We start from the raw sequence: 18,814 nt of genomic DNA, 5'->3' as shown, positions 1-18,814 counted from the left end.
TTCCAACGTAGTCGTCTATAGTGTATACTACAACGCTCTCATTGAAAATCGTGGTCTGATAGACGCAAATCGAGTTCTAAATTGAACAAAACCCACTCGTCCAGCGACGGATTTCAAAGAATGATATAGAAAAAAAACTTGCACGTACTGTAATTTGCGCACGCGAGATTGAAATCAACAGAGAAGGCTACGCGTGCACACCAGCATTCCAGGCGTCGGAAAAGAAAAAAAAAAAAAACGGGGATTTTTCCCATTTTTCTCGCCAGCGTTATAGTTTTGGTTTATTTTTCCAATAACTTTGTTATAAAATCAATAGGCTTTTCTCTTAGTATCTCGTTTCTATTTAGATGGCAAGCTTCCCAGATTCTGTAAACGAAAATGATATAGGTAAGTAGACATCTCATGCTCTGTTGTGTTTGGGGGAGGGGTTTCATAGCAGAATGTGTGTAGATCTCTTTAATTTACGCGCAAATACATATATCCGATGTTTCAGCTGTTATTATTAGAATACCTAGTGGACATCCGTTTCAATATAATACGCTGGACTGGAATACATGCCACTTAACATAGGAGCCTACATCTTGCGGAGGCAATTTAGCTATTATAATAACCGCTCTAACGTAATTTTGACAGTTTTATGGGTATGTGATTATTATTATTATTATTATTACCCCCCGCCCCCCTTTAGTCTAGATGCAGGCGTATTAGAGGCTCTCGCGCACTGCCTGTCTCATTTCCACCATCCCCCCACTCACACTCACTTCCTTGTTTTCATTAAGCATCTGGTGGTAACGTTTCTGCCATTGCTGCAGTATGACTCATTCCTCAATAACCAAAAAAAACGAGACGTGGCCCACTTACCTCACGAAGTCACATACAACATAGTCACATACGTGTGTCTTGTTTTATTGTTGCAACAGTTGCTCAATGAATTAAAAGGAATATGATGGTTTATTCACCTGGACAACCATGACAATTATGGTAGTACAAAGTAAAAGGCAAAATAACTTATTGAGACACAGGTGTATCAAAACAACTAATGGAATAGGTCATTGACTGACAGTCATTAGGCCTACACTACTTTAGGTCTGAACATCTTGACAAACTTAGATTTTTTGAGTGAACTGTCCCTTTTAAAGCAGCTTGTCTGCTTTGAGGTAAAGTCAAAGTTGAGTTGTTAGTCTATCAATGCCACCATCTGACCCATTACATGTGTCCTCTCTTTCCATAGGTAAGGCTAAGTTCATTGGTGAACTCTTGGTGCCTGTTGCTCCCTTCGACCAGAAGTCTGGGCGGGAGACCTGGACGGTAGCCTTCGCACCTGATGGTTCCTACTTCGCTTGGTCTCAAGGGCATCGCATTGTGAGGCTCGTTCCCTGGTCAAAATGCCTGGAGAATTTGTAAGTAGGCCTAACTCCTCACCCACTACTAGCATACAGACACGCAGCCTAACAGTTAACCCAACCAGTTTTTCTGTTGACTTTTGAGGCTGCCCAGTTGAAGCAACAATATTGTAATTTGGAAATGAGAGAGGGAGAGGGGGGCGGGCGGGGGAGTGTGCGGGTCGGTTGCCGGATCCCACTGGGTATTCCTTTGGCGGCTGCCACTCCTTTGCTGGAACAGGCCACTCTGCTACATCTTACATCTCGCCTTGCAAACAAAAAAAAAGGTTGTGGCAGGATTGCCAAAAACAAAATACTAGTGATACATTTATACAGAGTAAATCATTTGATGCATCAACCTAATCTCTTTTACAACATGTACTTGCACAGAGCACAGATAGCTGTAGGTTGAATTGTTCTAGATTGTGCTATCTGTAAAACAACAGCTGGTAGGTGACAAAGTTGACTGGACTTTCTTTACTGGTAGATTCCAGGTTGGCTAAGTTCACATTTGAGAAAGGCACGTGTGCTCCTCTTCCTGAGATGTTACTCATTAGTGGAAATACACTCCAGGATGTTATCATTTGCCACATTCCGACTGGTGAGAAGAAGCTGTTGTAAATCAAAGTAAATCTTTCACATAAAGGGGCCGTGGCTTTGGAAGATTTGGCAAGGGAAAGCAAAACATAACAGCTTGTGATTTTATAACCATATCCTGTAATAGTAAACTAGAATAAGGCTTAGTGCCACAATCTCAATGATCTCAACTATTCAAAATGTCAGGTTGTAAACCTGCTGTAAACCACTGTAAACACACAGATAGTAAATGACACATTGAGTCATTACATTTGCGTACAGTTCTAGAAATCTATCTATGCTGGATCAGTCATGGGCCAGGAGGCAGGAGCAACAGAGTTGTATGTCTGTGTGTGCGGGCTGAGAGCAGAGTAGAGGCATCAGTGGAGAGGCGAGTAATATTTAACTATTAAATAACCAGGTTTAATAACACGGCTATCTAGTGGCAATATTATAAGCGACCCCAATACCGCATGGAGCCATTCCTCATTCATTCTGCAATTAGTTTTTAGATCAGGTGAGGTAGCCTGCAGCCGAGGAACGAAAGGTTTTTTAGACTACACCACTCGAAAGAGGAACATGGAGGAGGCAAAAATATTTCCGATGTAGGTGCCGTTAATCGCCAGAAAACAAGTTGAAGTTATTTTTATTATTTTTATATGCTTATGTTTTGTCAAAGGGTGAGATTAAAAGCGGTCTGCCCGTGTACCCCACCCCCCCTTCCAGCGCCGATGATGTCAACAGCATAGAGCAGTGGACTCATCTGGGTTCAAACACAGATCTAAGTTCTAGACGGCCTATTTGTCACAGCCCTTCTCCACGAGTTGAACTCTCTCTCTGGAATATTCTAGAAGTTCATTTATGTCTGCTCTCTCACTCTCTCTCTCTCTTTCTCTAACTGAGGAGGAAGCATAAAGAGCACAGTGTGCTGTGGTGCGAGCTGCCAAGGACACGTGGCGTGTATTATCTCCTGCCTTTCTGCCGAGCGGGCTCTTTTTACACACAATAAAGCCTTGTGATGCTCTCAGAGCCACGGTGCAGACAAGTATGTCCAACAAGATGTTGTTGTGGGAACATTTTTAGGTGCAATAGCAATGATAAAAAACTAAGAGGCAATGTTTCCTCCAACCTTTCCACCTAACACACGTCTCTGAGTGGCGTCTTTTTGCTGTTTTTCATCGACACAGTCGAGAACAGTCCGGGGTAATCTACAACAAAACAGGATATTATACTGGCATGGGGGGGAAAAGCTAGTACATTATGGGTGTCATCAGTGCTTGACCAACAGTTGTTTTGATGTTTTTGAGGCATATCTATTGGGTGTCATCTAGTTAATGTCTGATGGCCACTGACCCAGATGCGTTCAAGTACAGTTGACCCTGGGCTCCTCTTGAGTAATACAGAGGCCGGTGTCCATTAAACAGGCATGTTCTCATCACACTGTACGTGTCACTCACCTTCCTCTCTTCATCTCTCTCTTCAACCTCACCCCCCCCCCCCCCACACACACACACACACACTCTTTGTTTCTGCTTCCTCTTCTTCTCTCTCTCTCTCCAGCTCTATGTGCAATGGGGAGGGCACCACCGGAGCGGGCCCTCGACGTCTGTCACGTCAGAACAGCGATGGGGGGCAGGTGTCGGCGGGGGGCGAACCCCGGGAGCACACCATCGACTGCGGTGACATCGTCTGGGGTCTGGCCTTCGGCTCGTCTGTACCGGAGAAGCAGAGCCGCTGTGTCAACATCGAGTGGCACCGCTTCAAATTCGGCCAGGACCAGCTGCTGCTGGCCACTGGCCTCAACAATGGCCGCATCAAGATCTGGGACGTCTACACTGGTGAGAACCTGAATGAACCACAACCAACATGGCTCTCTACAGTAGAACTTTAAGCTGCCATAGAGTTGTTCTAGGACAAGCCTGCCCCACTCACATCCTAAAAGCAGCATCTATTTGCAAGAAGTAGTTGTTTCCCTTTTTGCCCTTGTTCACTCCTTGCAGATCTCATAGGACTGAATAGGTGTAGCAATATTACTTACACCTACCTAATTGTGTCAGATCTGTAAAGGGGTTATTTGGCATCAAAGTCCGAAGTGTAGACTGTTGACAGAACTTTTTTATTTAATAAGCACAATAATTATTTAACATCTCAGACCTGATGACATTGTATGCCTTTGTGCAGAACTGCTGGTTGCTTCTCATCCCCCAACTGGTGTGTGTGTGGGTGTGTGTGTGGGTGGGTGTGTGTGTGGGTGTGTGTGTGGGTGTGTGTGTGGGTGGGTCTGTATGGGGGTGTGTATGGGGGTGTGTGTGGGTGTGTGTGTGACAGTCATAGTGGGTTATGTAAGGTGTTGAGTTAGCTTCAGCCCTGCTGGTTGTTTGGTTGCGCCTCCTCCCTCATTTTTCTCTGACATACCTGAGTGATGATGTTTGCTCCCAGCTCCTCTCTCCCTCTGTAGCAGACACACTGCTGACGTTCCACCCTTACCAGGCCCCGACTCATTGGCCCTCTCTTGCAAACAGACACAACACACAATGCAGCTCTTTAAACTTGACCTTGAAACTGTATCAACCCCAAACAATATATACGTTCATGTCAATATTTGTCTACGAAATTGTCCTTTATTATGAATTCCCCCACAGTTTAGCTATTAACAGCCAGCGGTGTGGTGTTGTGATTGGTTGACAGCCAGCGGTGTGGTGTTGTGATTGGTTGACAGCCAGCGGTGTGGTGTTGTGATTGATTGAGATGTTGTTTTCAGGGGCTGGTCCCAGAAGTGTGTTTTCATTGGCTGTTGATGATCTGCCTCAGGGTTACAGTGGTGGAGCGTCGAACCAGTTACTTTATCCTCTATTTCTACACACCCAGTCACCACCATGGGGCGCTTAGTGAACAGCCCACAAACTCGTGACTATCACATGTTTAATAGATAATTTCACTCAAAGCAAAAAAAGGGTATTGAGAATGTACTTTCATTCATTGTAATTTTAAGTAATTTCATTCATTTTGCATTATTAAAAAAAGCCTCAATCAAATGGCCTAGTCACATTACCAAAATGTTTCAGATTACACAATATTTTTCCATTGGTTTATAATGTTGGGTGGCATTGCTTTAGAAAAGACTTTGCTTCACCTACAGTTTGTTTACCATTGTGTTAGCTATTGTATCCCCATGGGTGTGTTCTGTTGGCAGACTGTTTGTGAATAGCTACTGTATATGAGCCGCTGATTGGAGGGGCTCTCCTCAATGCAGCCAATGTTTGGTCTGAGTATCAGGAAGCAACAAATTACAGGGATTAAGTCAGGATTACTGAAATTGCATATCCATCTACCCAAAGGGCATTCTGTGTCACTCTGTGAACAGCAAGCTTAGACTTTGAAATGGAGCCCTTGTCAGATTTCACAGTCACTGAATAGTTCTTGTGGAGAGTTTTTTTTTCTTTCCAAATTCCACCCCCTTTTTTTCCTGTTTTCTTTCTCATCCCCTCTATTTTCTGTTTAGACTCTTTATCATTCTCTCATTTGACACTCTTTACCCTTCTCTCACATTTTCCATTCTCCACTTACACTCTTATTCTGTGACTTTGTCATCAACACTGTCATTACTTGTTCCATAAGAATGTAACACAAACTATTCTACGCCCCAAAGGTGTAGCCCTTGGTATTTTTAATCCACAAGTTGTGACAGATTCCTCAAGACTCTGTAAACAGAGAAGGGGTGGGGCTGACCCAGAGTAACATTCGCCCGTGCTGAGTATCCCCCTAAGCTTCTCATTAACTCTTTGCTTTGTTTTGGTTGGTCTTTCCAGGAAAGCTGTTGCTGAATCTAATGGACCACACAGATATTGTGCGAGACCTGACTTTTGCCCCCGATGGGAGTCTAGTGCTGGTCTCAGCGTCCAGAGATAAGACCCTGCGAGTGTGGGACCTGAAAGACGATGGTAAGAGCACAGAACCCTAAGAAACACCCCCTACTCGTCTGTCATTGGGTGATTTATGGGGGGGGGGGGGGGGGGGAAGTTGAGCGGGGGGGGGGGGGTTACTTGACTTTGTTCCAAGCCTTTCATTAGATGGAATGTCAGCCACTGCTTAAGGAGGGCTAAGAAGCAGGATTTTGCCCAGTTCTCTCAACTTTAATTGCGCACCATGAGACACAGCCTCCAGAGAACCATTGGAAAGCCGACATGCTTCTAGCTAAGCCTATTAAATTCCCCAACCAACTCAGCAAGACTTGTGAACACCAGAAAAGTTTGTTATACTGCTACAGCATCAAGAGGATGTTGGTGGATAGACACAAAGCATGCTTACTGTAAAAAGGATGACCTTAGCATTTTGATACTGTACACATGTCCTAATCAGTGTTATCGTTATGCTGTATGTCCTAGGGAACATGGTGAAGGTGTTGCGGGGGCATCAGAATTGGGTGTACTGCAGCGCCTTCTCCCCCGACTCGTCCATCCTCTGCTCTGTGGGAGCTGGCAAAGCGGTATGTACACCTGTTCCTCTCTCTCTGCCTTCATTTCTAGGATGGGTTGCTACTCTGTGTGCCATTGCTTGTGCCTAGTTATGCTCAATGACCTACCAATGAACCCCCCCCCCCCCCCCCCCTCAATTGAATCTTCACCTCTATGCTTGGTGTCATAACTAGCCGATACAACCTTGCCTGTAGTCTTTGTTTTGGTTCTTGGTTTGGTTTGTTTTGCAGTGGAAACCGCTTTGGTATTAGAATGGACATGTAGACTAAAGAGATGAATACCACCATGGTTCTGCAATAGTTTCAGTACCTTTCATCTATCCAACCCACAACAGAGTAGGTTATTGTTGTTTTGAAATGGCTGATGCTGAATTGCTGACAGTTTTATACCTGCCTTATCTTTTGTTAATTACCCATACAACTCAGTGTCAGCAAAATCAATCAATATTTAACAATTACTTTTGGCTACATCCTTCTCAAACAAACTTGGTGGCATCAAGGAAACGTATATGAACTATATAGCCAGCTATGAATCCTAAAACCAGACTCCATTGACTGACCAAAGTCCACCATGTCCACAGATGCACACATTGCTACTACCCTCCCTTCCCTCTTAAGAAAAGATCATGCCAGCAGTTACTGTAGCTAGCCCTCTGGTGTGTGTGTCCATACAGTGTGTGTGTCTTGCTTTCCCTGTGTCACAGGTGGTGGCAGGACAGAGCTCTGTGTGTGAGTGGTTTTGAAGGGAGTGCCGCGCTGACATAGAGCAGCCGGTGCAGATCGCGGGGGGCATCTGTGCCACATGCCGGCCGGGGACGCACTGTGCCCGTTGTCCCGCGCCCTGGGGCAGTCGTGCACCTGACCGCAAGGTCTCCCGTACGTAGGTGCTGCTCCATGTCTGTCTAACTCTGCTGTCGCAGATCTTCCTTTGTTTTATAATTTCAGTTCCCAACAGTGATTTAGAATGGCAGTAAAACCCTTCCCTCCATCTCTACCTCCACCCCACTCTCTCCCCCACTCCCATCTGTACTTGATAAGGAACCCCCCACCATTAAGCACACCTTAACTTACATTTTGTTATTTTTGTAGTTTTTCTATAAAGCATTTGTCAGTATTCATGTCTCTCTCAACCCGCACCCCCTAATTTTGAGTTGTACAGTGCACAACATTGTAATGTTATCTGATTATTCGTAGCAAGCCCTTGTAGTGTGTTAGCCCCCCGCCCCCCCTGGCCTCTCTCTCCCAGAGGGCTGATATGTGTGTTCAGGGCCCAGTATCAGCACGCCTGTTGTCTCTGTAGTGGTGCCCCTCTCAGCCCCTGGTGTAATGGAGTCAGTTTAGAGGGGCTTGGGTCATTGTTGTCGTTAATGAGGAATGAAAGGACTCTTTGTAGCTCCGCAGACTGCCTGCATCTCCATAAATGTCAGCCTTTGTCCCAAACACTCGGCCAAACTTAACTAGGGTACAATGTTGGAGTCGAAAATAACATGATCTAAGTTAATGAATTCCCAGTTGCCTCATAATTGGTTTTTCCTTCATGCACCTCCCCCACCTCCCCCAGATATGTTTCCATCTTATATTAGCGTTTCAAGCAGATGAGGAATGGAAGCAAAACAGTTGGGCGTTTTGCTCCAGCCCTAGTGTGCGAGGGGAAAATTTCCTCATTTGACTGCAAACCAAAAACACTTTCATACATATATGCTATAAAAACAATCAGCCAAACCCCAGCCGAAACAGGCTGCTGCAAGTTTAAGGCACATTTGATCATGAATTGAGCATCACAACCCCATTTTTAATGCCAGTGAGAACATGACTCCCGAAATGGAGGGAAACTGTAAATTGCGATTGTGCCGGCCATTTTGGGGCACAATGAGCATATTTGCCTCATCCAGTCGCTGGAAGCTGGCTGTCTTATAGTGTCATCTGCAGGGGGAGGGTGCAGCTGGGCTGGAATGCAGGCAGAGTAGCGCAGAGCGTTGGAGTCCTTCCATTTCACACTGCCATAAGAGGAGTGAGGAGAACAGTATGACCTTAAGTAGCTCCACTGAACCATTTACATTGTCTCGATTGTGGTATGGCAATTAGCTGCTTTAGCTGAAATGTTGCACTTTTGCTCGAGTGCAATGGTTTCGGTGCTCCTAATTCCATTTTGAAATGAGATCCTATTGTTTTGATGCAAAAATTACACATAAGTTACACTTTTGTTGTTCTAACCTCTGGAATTAGAATTCGACTTCCTCCGTTCTTGTAAAACGTTAATTTAATCAAACCAGTTAAATCCTGTTTCTCCTGATCATGCATTGCGCTGGAGCAAATGAACGCTCAACAACACCATATGGCTTAAAAAAAAACCTGCAGATGTTGCAAATGTGTGTGTGTGTGTGTGTGTTGCCAAAGGCGTCAACCTTTTGGCCATCAAATGTTCTTTTCTCTTGCAGTATCTGTCTCTCTTCGTAGGCTCCCGCCGGAGGTGCGAGCCTAATGTTAACAAGTGAACTAAAACTCTGAAAGTGGAAACCAGTGGAGTAACATTATGTTACCTTAAGTTACTACTTGTTTTATTTTTCTCCTTTTTTCTGTAGACATTTTTTTTATATATATATATATAAAGTGAAATGTAGTAGTATTTAAAAAAAGGAAATTGTGCATAGATATTGTTGTGTAGCGCTAAGTTAGTAATGATGACAAGGTCAATTTTGTATGGAGCTCAATATTAGCAACTTAAAGAGAAACTGTTGTGTAGTGACCATGCATTTTGTAACGCCTTGCTGCTTGAATAGCATGTGCTGGACTTTGTTTGTTTTACCTGATAAGCTTAATGACACTGAGCATACATTGATCTTTCTTTCTTAAGTCCTGTTTAATTCTTGTTGCCTAATTGAATTAGTTTGTAATCTCTTTCTAAGTCTTATGGTAGTAGTAGTAGTAGTAAATTGAGTAAGTGTGTAGAATGCTTATACACTGGGTTTTCCGTGGACTATAACATTGACCTTTTACTCTGCAGGTTTTCCTCTGGGACATGGATAAGTATTCTCTGATCCGGAAGCTGGAGGGTCACCATAACGACGTGGTGTCCTGCGAGTTCTCTCCTGACGGAGCCTTGCTGGCCACAGCCTCCTACGACACCCGCGTCGTCATGTGGGACCCCCACATGGGCACTGTGCTGCTGGAGCTAGGGTAGGCCTGTCTCACACGTGCGCACACACATACACACACACATACACACACACTCACACACACACTCACACCACAACATTAGCTAGGATTAACCAATTGCATACATATCAGTGTTGCCAAATAAGTTAATAGTTAACAGACACACACAGCAAAAACAGATTGGAGAAATGGACCTTATCATGACCTTATCATTTTTTTGTGTGTTTTTTTTACATTACTTATTGAATGTTTAAGTCTGACCAGCCATGTAGGGGATGCAGACACACTGTTTTCTTATCTCTCTCTTTCCTCTCTCCCAGGCACCTTTTCCCTCCTCCCTCGCCCATCTTTGCAGGAGGGGCGAACGATCGCTGGGTGCGCTCGGTGGCGTTCTGTCATGACGGTCGCCACATCGCCAGCGTCACTGACGACAGGTGAGGAACGGAGCCTGATTTTACTGACCACTTTATCCCACGTGTCAGTGACAGAACAACTGACCATTAGACATTTTAAAGAGAATGATCTCAAAAACGCTCTTAGGGCGTTTTTTAACACATCAATTTGCTCACTCGCACCAAAAAGTGTTTGCTTCTCTGCAAACACTGTAAACTCTACCACGGAACGACATGAGTGTTTGAAGCAGAGTGTTTTTAAAGCAGCGAGGGGGAGAGTCAAAAGTCTTAATGGGGTCTGAGTGAGTGAGTGAGAGCAGAGAAGAACTGTTATTGCAGGGCCTCCTGTGGGAATAGCCACATGACCATCACATGATGGCCATTAATCACCTACTTCCTGCTCTACGTAGCCCCGCCCCACCCTGCCCTCTGATTGGTTAGGCTGCTATGTGTTTGTGCAGAATGCCCTCTTAGGCCAGTGAAGGAGAGGATGAAGAGAATATAGTCGACTCCATAGTTAGTTTGTTAATAGAAAAAGGTTGGGAATAAATAGGCTGGTAGTTCTTTTTTTTTTTAAAGGAATGAAACAAGCTCTGCAAACAAGCTCTTCAGTTGTGTGTACTATGTACTATGTACCTTTTACAGTACAATCAAAGCATGATGCTTCAATCACGCTTCAAACAGATAAATATTTACTTTATCATACTTCTTTCGCTACTGGGTGTCATGTGTTTTTGTGTCCTGGTTGTATGATTCTATCCTGGACTTGTTTTCAACCATGATTTGAGCAGCCCCCATGTGACCAGTGTCAGCTGTTTCTGACCAGCGGCCTTCTTCTCGTGTCCCCCCCCCACCCCGCCCGACACACTTTCTCTCTCTCTCTCTCTCTCTCTCTCTCTCTCTCTCTCTCTCTCACACACCCATTCACACATGTTCTCTCTCTCTCTCTCTCTCTCTCTCTCTCACACACCCATTCACACATGTTCTCTCTCTCTCTCTCTCTCTCTCTCTCTCTCACACACCCATTCACACATGTTCTCTCTCTCTCTCTCTCTCTCTCTCTCTCACACACCCATTCACACACGTTCTCTCTCTCCCTCTCTCTCTCTAACACACCCATTCACACCCGTTCTCTCTCTCCCTGCAGACTGGTGCGTTTCTGGAGTATCGATGAGAAGTCCCCCCAGGCTATTGCTCCCCTCACTAATGGCCTCTGCAGTGCCTTCTCTACCGGCGGGAGTGTCTTAGCTGCTGGGTGAGACACACACACACACACACACACACACACACACACACACACACACACACACACACACACACACTAGTGTGTCACAATAACAACATTTTGACCTCAATATCGATACCAGCTAAAGTATCACAATTTGACAAATTCTTAAGCAATAGGATAGCCTATATTTATAAGCTGATATTCCGCTCAGCTCAAAGGAAATGTGGCTTCAGGAAATTCGGCTTCAGGCACAAATAACCGGTTCTACAAAATTCGAGTATGTAACCAAACAGTTATTGGCCAAAACAGAATAACCGAACATTCAAAGCAGGGTATCGTGATACTTTTGTAGAACTGATACATCGTGCAATGCACACACACACACACACACAGTCCATGTACACTCACTGAGCACTTTATTAGGAACACTATATTAATACTGGGTAGGGCCTCCCTTTGCTCTCAAAACAGCCTCAATTCTTTGTGGCATTGATTCCACAAGATGTTGGAAACATTCCTTTGAGATACTGGTCCGTGATGACATGATTGCATCACGCAATTTCTGCAGATTTTTCAGGTGCAATTTCAAGCTGTGAATCTCCTGTTCTACTACATCCAAAAGATGTTCTATTGGATTCAGATCCGGTGACAGGGAAGGCCACTGAAGAACACTGAACTCATTGTCATGTTCATGAAACCAGTTTGAGACAACTTTTGCTTTGTGACATGGTGCATTATCATGCTGGAAGTAGCCATTAAAAGATGGGTAAATTGTGGCCATGAAGGGTTGCACAAGGTCAGCAACAATACTCAAATAGGCTGTGGCATTCAAGCGATGATTGATTGGTATTAAAAGGCCCAAAGTGTGCCAAGAAAACATTCCCCACACCATTACACCACCTCCACCCAGAGAAGGTGTACAGGTGTTCCTAATAAAGTGTTTGGTGAGTGTATATACAGGTATTCACCTGGATTAACCATGTTTGACTCACCTGTTTACTAACGGGTGAATGACTCTCTCTGGCTCTCTTTCTCTCAGGACCCGTGAGGGTAGTGTACACTTCTGGTCATGCCCACGTAGCATCGCCAGCCTGCAGCACCTGTGTCGCATGGCAATGAGGAGGGTCATGCCCACCCAACAGGTGCAGGAGCTGCCCATCCCCATGCCCCTGAGGGAGTACCTGTCCTACAAAGTTCTCTAACCCTCATCTACCTACCTACCTGCCCCCAAAGGCCTACCTGTCCTACAGAGTCCTCTAACCCACCCCCAACCCATCTACCCTGGCTTACCTGTCCTGTAAAGTCCTCTAACCCACCCCCAACCCATCTACCCTGGCTTACCTGTCCTGTAAAGTCCTCTAACCCACCCCAACCCATCTAACCTGGCTTACCTTGTCCTACAGAGCCCACTAACCCACCCCAACCCACCTACCCTTGCTTACCTGTCCTGCAAAGTCCTCTAACCCACCCCCAACCCACCTACCCACACCCATGAGGGGGTACCTGTACTACAAGGTCCTCTCACTCTCACCCACTCACCCATCGCACGCTGGAAACCAATGAATACAACCTCTTCGGAAAAAAACTCCTGAAAACCTGGACAAAAAAAAACAAGGAGGAAAGAACTTGATTCAAGTGATTTCCACACAGTCCCCAACGCTGTTCTTTGGGGAGGTCACCTCTTTTTTTTGTATTTATTTATTTTTGTAGGTTTTACTTCCATGTGCATAAGTGAGTGAGTGTGCCACAACTGGGGTCTGTTGCCGTGGTGAGTGGTTATGTTATCACCCACGGCCTGTCATTGCCTTGACGTTCTTACCGTATCAGTGTGCTCTGTGCTGTTCCACTGCGATGCCGATGCAGCAACTTCTTCCGCCAAAATGGTGCAGGTTAAACTAGAGACTAATTCTATCGATCTGTCTTTCTACCGGTCATTCAATCTCTTGCATACTCTGACTTGAAGTGGTAGTTTCTCCTCGCTCAGAGAGAAACCATGCAACTCCACTGGCTTTACTATATGGGCCCACTGAGTGGATGAGACCCCAACATTGTGCTTTATTATCAGTGTGGGCCAGAGAGGGAGATGAAGGGAAAGGAGGGTGTGTGTGTGTACATGTACGTACGTGTGTGAGTGCATGCGTGCATGTGTACAAAAGGTGTGAACATGTGCTGAAGTGTGTATGTAATGTATGCAAGTGCATATAGATCTCTGTGTGTGTGTGTGCTTGCGAGCACTCCTGCTGCAGGGGGCCTTCTGGATCCTTCAGGGATGCGGGCGGGTGCACCTCCTAGTGCCTGTGTAAAAATGTCCCCATAACACTTGCTGCCACTGCTCCCAACACGCTTCAATCTTCACACACAGACACACTGTTGCCACGGAGAGAGAGAACCTGTAGCCTCCACTCTCTCCTCATGTTTCACTCGCTCAAACAGTAGCTCAAGTAATAACCCTGGGCTTGTATTGTATTGTGTTTCTCACAGTATGTATATTTTTAACTGTACAAAAATCTGTATAGACAACTCCATGTGTACAAGTGTTTGTGTACATATATATATATATATATATACATAAGAAAACATATAAATATACCAATATATAAACATATCAGAAGGCGTAGTATGCTTTTACTGCCTTTTCTTTTGATCATTATACTATCTTCTTTTCTTTTGTGGATATTATTTTCTCTCTGGTAATGTGAATATGAATAGCATGAAATGTCTTATTGTATGGAGAGACCAGGAGACCGTACTCTTCATAGTACGGGACAGACAAAGACTGTGAAAATGTGAATGGTAGTGTGGCCTAGGACGGACGCACGCACGCACGCACACACACACACAAGTAGAAAGAGCTTTGACATTTCTGTTAATGGCTGGTTGAAAGAACGTCCAGAAAGTTCAGATAGAAATGTGTGGTTTGAAAGGGCGTTAGTGTCTATACATTTACATTTCTATCTGCAACGAGTTCTATCGCCACACTGAATACACCCCCCTTCTTTAGCACCCATCTGTTTGGCTCTCTGGTCCCTCAGTGGCTGCAGCCTAGCCTCACAAAACTCCACAAGAGCTATGGAAAAGGTTTCTACATCTGAGGCTACACACGATTATCACCATTGTACCTCTCGAACAGAAGTTGTATTCAGAGCTGCCATCTGTAGTATGGTACCTTTAAAGATTGTGATATGTATGTGTGGCAAGCGTATGGACTGAGGGCTCAGTGTTTTATGCAGACATTTTGATAGTTGGTATATGATTGAATAAAAAGAAATATTCTGATATTTTGCGGAGAAGGGCAAAATGGAATAGTATTTATGGTTTAATGCCACATTGTTAAATTTGTTTGTATTCTCGTCTGTTTTTGACTGAGGGTGAGAGGATACAGACCTGCTGTCAATCAAATTGGCAATAAGTTCTAAGTGTCTCAAGTCAATGCTGATGCCAAAGGTCTCTCCTGGTCTGTATCCTGTTATCGGCAGTAAGTAATGAAAACAAACACAATTTTTTTTTTCTCTCACGGCTAAAACTTGAAAATCTTTTATTTTTAATTTTTTGCCTCTTTTCCTGTTCTAAGTAAAGCCATTAGGTATATTGTCTTTCAAATCAGTTTTCTTGATGTGTTTTAGTAAGCCTTTGCTGATAGATAGGTGCAAGATGAATGGATCCAAGTGCTGGGTTGGACCAACACAGTTTGTCAGGTGTGTTTCCAAAATAATTGAAATGGTTTTGTAATCCTCAGCCATTGCAATGAAAGATAGTGCTCAAATCAATGCAGAATGCAGCAGTTTGTTGAATATATTGTACTTAAATGAATGTCCAAATCATTTTCTTTCTGTTCTGTCATGTATTTTTGCATTTATAGTTTGAATAAAGCCTTTTTTTGAAAACTAGAAATGATCTGTTTGTTGTTTTTTAATTAATATAAAATTGGTTGATGACAGTTATGATAACAAAACATTATACTCAATATACCATTGTTAAAGTTGTTATCACCTCTCATCCTGTAGGCTTATTGGCATAGGGGTTCTCACAAACAGTCATAGGTATTCATAACAATCCCATACTTTCTAGTTTTTCCTGTTTTTATACTCTTGCAGCTGGAACAATATAGCGAACCAATACACCACTATTCTTTGGCTTTAAAAGAGTTCTTTACAAGCCACTAAACACGTTTGAATGAGTGATCTGAACGTTAGCTCTGTCCTGTAATTCATCCATGTGAAATACTACATAGAGTGATGTTGCTGAGTTGGAATGTGTCCCTGTGGCGTCTCTCAGTAGCTTGCACTCTCCTGTCATGGGGACAGTGACCCAGCCCCCTCAATGTCCGTAGGCCACCCACCCCCTGCTCCAGCTTTCTCAGCTGTGGTAACTGCCTCGACGGGAGTCCAGAAGATTCTACTGCTGTAGGGAAGGCAGGAGGGAGCAACACAGTATTATTGCAAAACGTCCTTATACAACGTCTACGTATCAGCACGGTCAAAAACTGGAAAAGTACCATATGGCTTCTGTGGATCCCCCCACCCCCCACCCGCCTCCCGTGGAAATCTACCAGCAGCCAGAGCGCACATGGTCTTGTCTGGCAGGGTAAAAAAAGCTGTGATCAGTCACTGGCTGGTTTATCATTGACTTGGACCCTTAATACCTAGGTTAAACATTAAGGTCTGAGGCTGACTGGGGTAGAATCAGGCCGAGAGATCTGAGCAGCCAGGCGGTTCAGAGAGATGGTGGAGGCATAATGATAAAAGTAGGGCAACAACAAGTACCCGCCCACTCAGACTGTCAAAACAGGAAGGAATGTGGGGCTGACTAACATGCAATGTACTGTGTTTTGCCTTTTATGCTATACCTACAGACCATTGCTCCAGGTCAGACAGTGGCTCCCAAATGTTTGTGAGATGAGGTTTTGGATATTTCTTGTGGCCCACCATGTAAACAAACCCAAAGGATCCAAAAGCATCCACCATTCATCAGCAATTACTTGAACATTCTATGGGTGACGCAACATCCACATGTCGTGTCATTATGACACGATTCACATTGTTGTGACATGTCGTGTCATTTTCTCCTAGGAGGGGTCATCATTGCAATGACCGATGTATCTTTCTCAATCGGTGTAATTTTAGGAAGGCACATTTTACACAGGGAAATGGCTACAGTGGCGTTTGAAATGTTACCTAATATAATCTATTCCCGAACGGCTCAAGGATTATTTATTCAGGGCAGGAATGCTTCCATAAAACGGTTATCATCTCCTGTCCTTGGCGAGAGGATAAAGGTTAAGCTTAATACTTTTTTCCTCTGACTATTTGTGGGTGGATTTTTTTTCTTGGGAACCACCCAGTGTTTGTGTGTAAATTACAGTGTGGATCCATGTGTTGTTGGGCAGGGCAAGTCACGTGTGAGAGAGAGCACACCCCCCAAAACATAATCTACTGGACTACCTCATAGAGAAGTAAAAGGGAGAGAGAGACATGTAGGGAGAAAACAGGAGGAAGAAAGAAAAATAAGGAGTAGAGCAAGAGAGAGAAAAGGGGATGGGCAAAAGGAAGGGTGGGCGATGACACAACAGAGCCTGCCACAGCGGCTTCTCTGTATCACACCACACCAAGACCATCCCTCTTTTCTCTCCTTTTATCCCTCACTCTATCAAACATTGTCCTGCGTTGTCTTCACCTCATGGACTTTAGCTCAGTGATTGCTGTACAATGCTGTGTGATTAGAGTTGATAAGTACTATTCGGTGATCTGTGCTGAGGGGAGGTAAACAGAGAGGTTGTACTGTAGCTGACTGAGCTTCTGATATTTGACCAGGCACAGCTGGTAGGGTCAGAGGTGTATTTTTACCCTCTATGGGTCAAGTGATCCATACAAAAACCCTGTGCTGTTACTTTAAGCTGTAACCCTGTCTCTCTGTGGCTCAGCCAAAGTGCCTGTGAAATGTGCCTGTGAAACACTTCTAACTGACATTATACAATGGTTAGATCCGTCAACTCTGATTGGCACAATCTGATTGGTTAAAAGCTGCATTCCAGCCATGCTCAACTCAATAAGGCACGAGAGGCCATGCTTTATTGTGAATAAGGTCACAGCTGAGGGGCGTTGTTTGACCAGTCACAAAGCTCTGACCTTTGACCATTGCCTCATCACAGGCATGCTCAAACCACAATATAGCAAACCCTCTCTTGTGTTATTGCTTATGTGATTGTGTTGTCATGTGTTGTTGTGTTATGTAACTGGGGTAGTTGTTAAGCAATAGTGGCTTCTCCATGTAGCCTGCCTATGAAATATTATCATTCTTATACTTTTGTGTCAGTACACAAACAAACCACGTGGTCCCTTCCCTTGATATAAGATTTGTATTTAACTCCTGGGGAGAAGGACAATATTAAGGGACTACTAAGTTTACCAGCAGGAGAATGTGTGTTTATTAATATCCCTAAGTCAATTTGCACTGGTTCACAGCCAGATCGGTTAGCAAGGTTTTCACTCACAATATCTAAAATTCATACAATACAACCATTTCTTTATCTGTTTATTCATGCAATACACTCTTGTTCCTTTATCATGCCTTCATTTGCTTAAGATAAATTGGCCTTGATTTGAACACAAGAAGGGAGGGTCTGGAATGAGTATAATCCTATCCTCGCTCGTATAAAAGCTGGGCTTTGACCCAGGGTTTCCTGTATGGACTACCCAAGGGTCTACTATTAGACCAAGAGGACACCCTTGTGGTCTGAGAGCAACATTTGGGTTTTCAAGTCTCAGCCAGGGCTACTCATGTGATTCCAAATCACCTCTGCTCCACCCGCTCCAGCTGTGGCCAGCTCTGAGCTCCACCCCGGTCCCTGGAGTAGAAGATTCCAGAGCGGTGGCCTGCCTCTGGCTTCTCCTGGTTGACTAATTGAATAGATAAAAGATAACACTCACATGCAGTATCGGTTTTTTTTTCTCCAGGTTTGTGTCTTCTGCGTTTTCTGATTACATACTACACTACTACATAATGCAGATGAAAGACATTTTCTGTAGATTTGTATGAGATATTGTGTGAGTTATCCTGTCTTAGGGATTTACAATGATTGGTATGAAATAGGCATTGATACAATAATATTCTATAGACGAAGACATAACGGAGGGGTGGAAATATAAGTGAATGAATTACCCACATTCTTTCCCTACTTCCTCCTTTTGAGTTCACTTCCTGTGCCACAGCTCCCAAACAAAGGACATGAGTCACTTCCTGTCCTCGTTGAGCGCCTCCATTGTTGGTTTCACTCTCCATCTCCTCATGGCACAATGCAGAAACATGCAGGCTGCAGCATGACTTTTTTTTAAGGTCTATGCTTTGATTGCAGTGTTGAGGTCTATGCCATGATTCCAAGCTGATTTTTAAAATTCAAAATAAAGGACAATTTACACCCGTCTAGTGGAATAAAAAATTGATTGTCCTGATCATATTTGCATGTTTGGTAAACCTGTTGCATCTCTGTCTCTCCATTTACATTGATGTACCAATAGATGGCAGCACATTCTCATTCCATTCAGAGGGGCACTTACTCTGGCACAGTCCATTCAGAGGGGCACTTACTCTGGTACAGTCCATTCAGAGG

At 44.2% G+C, this 18,814-nt stretch overlaps 1 protein-coding gene across 1 annotated transcript; it reads left to right on the top strand.

The window, feature by feature from the left end:
• wsb1 (WD repeat and SOCS box containing 1) lies at window positions 1-15,092 on the top strand. The gene is made up of 9 exons (XM_083684461.1): window positions 1-387; window positions 1,232-1,400; window positions 3,519-3,796; window positions 5,768-5,899; window positions 6,344-6,444; window positions 9,437-9,609; window positions 9,909-10,022; window positions 11,128-11,235; window positions 12,248-15,092. The coding sequence occupies exons 1-9, from the start codon at window positions 348-350 to the stop codon at window positions 12,408-12,410; spliced, it is 1,278 nt and encodes a 425-aa protein (XP_083540587.1). The 5' UTR covers window positions 1-347; the 3' UTR covers window positions 12,411-15,092.
• Window positions 15,093-18,814: the final 3,722 nt, after the last annotated feature.

The sequence above is a fragment of the Argentina silus genome (assembly GCF_951799395.1).
Source record: "Argentina silus genome assembly, chromosome: 14".
Taxonomy (NCBI): Eukaryota; Metazoa; Chordata; class Actinopteri; order Argentiniformes; family Argentinidae; genus Argentina; species Argentina silus.
Note: the sequence above shows the minus strand (reverse complement) of the source record. Positions and strands in the feature narration are given on the sequence as shown.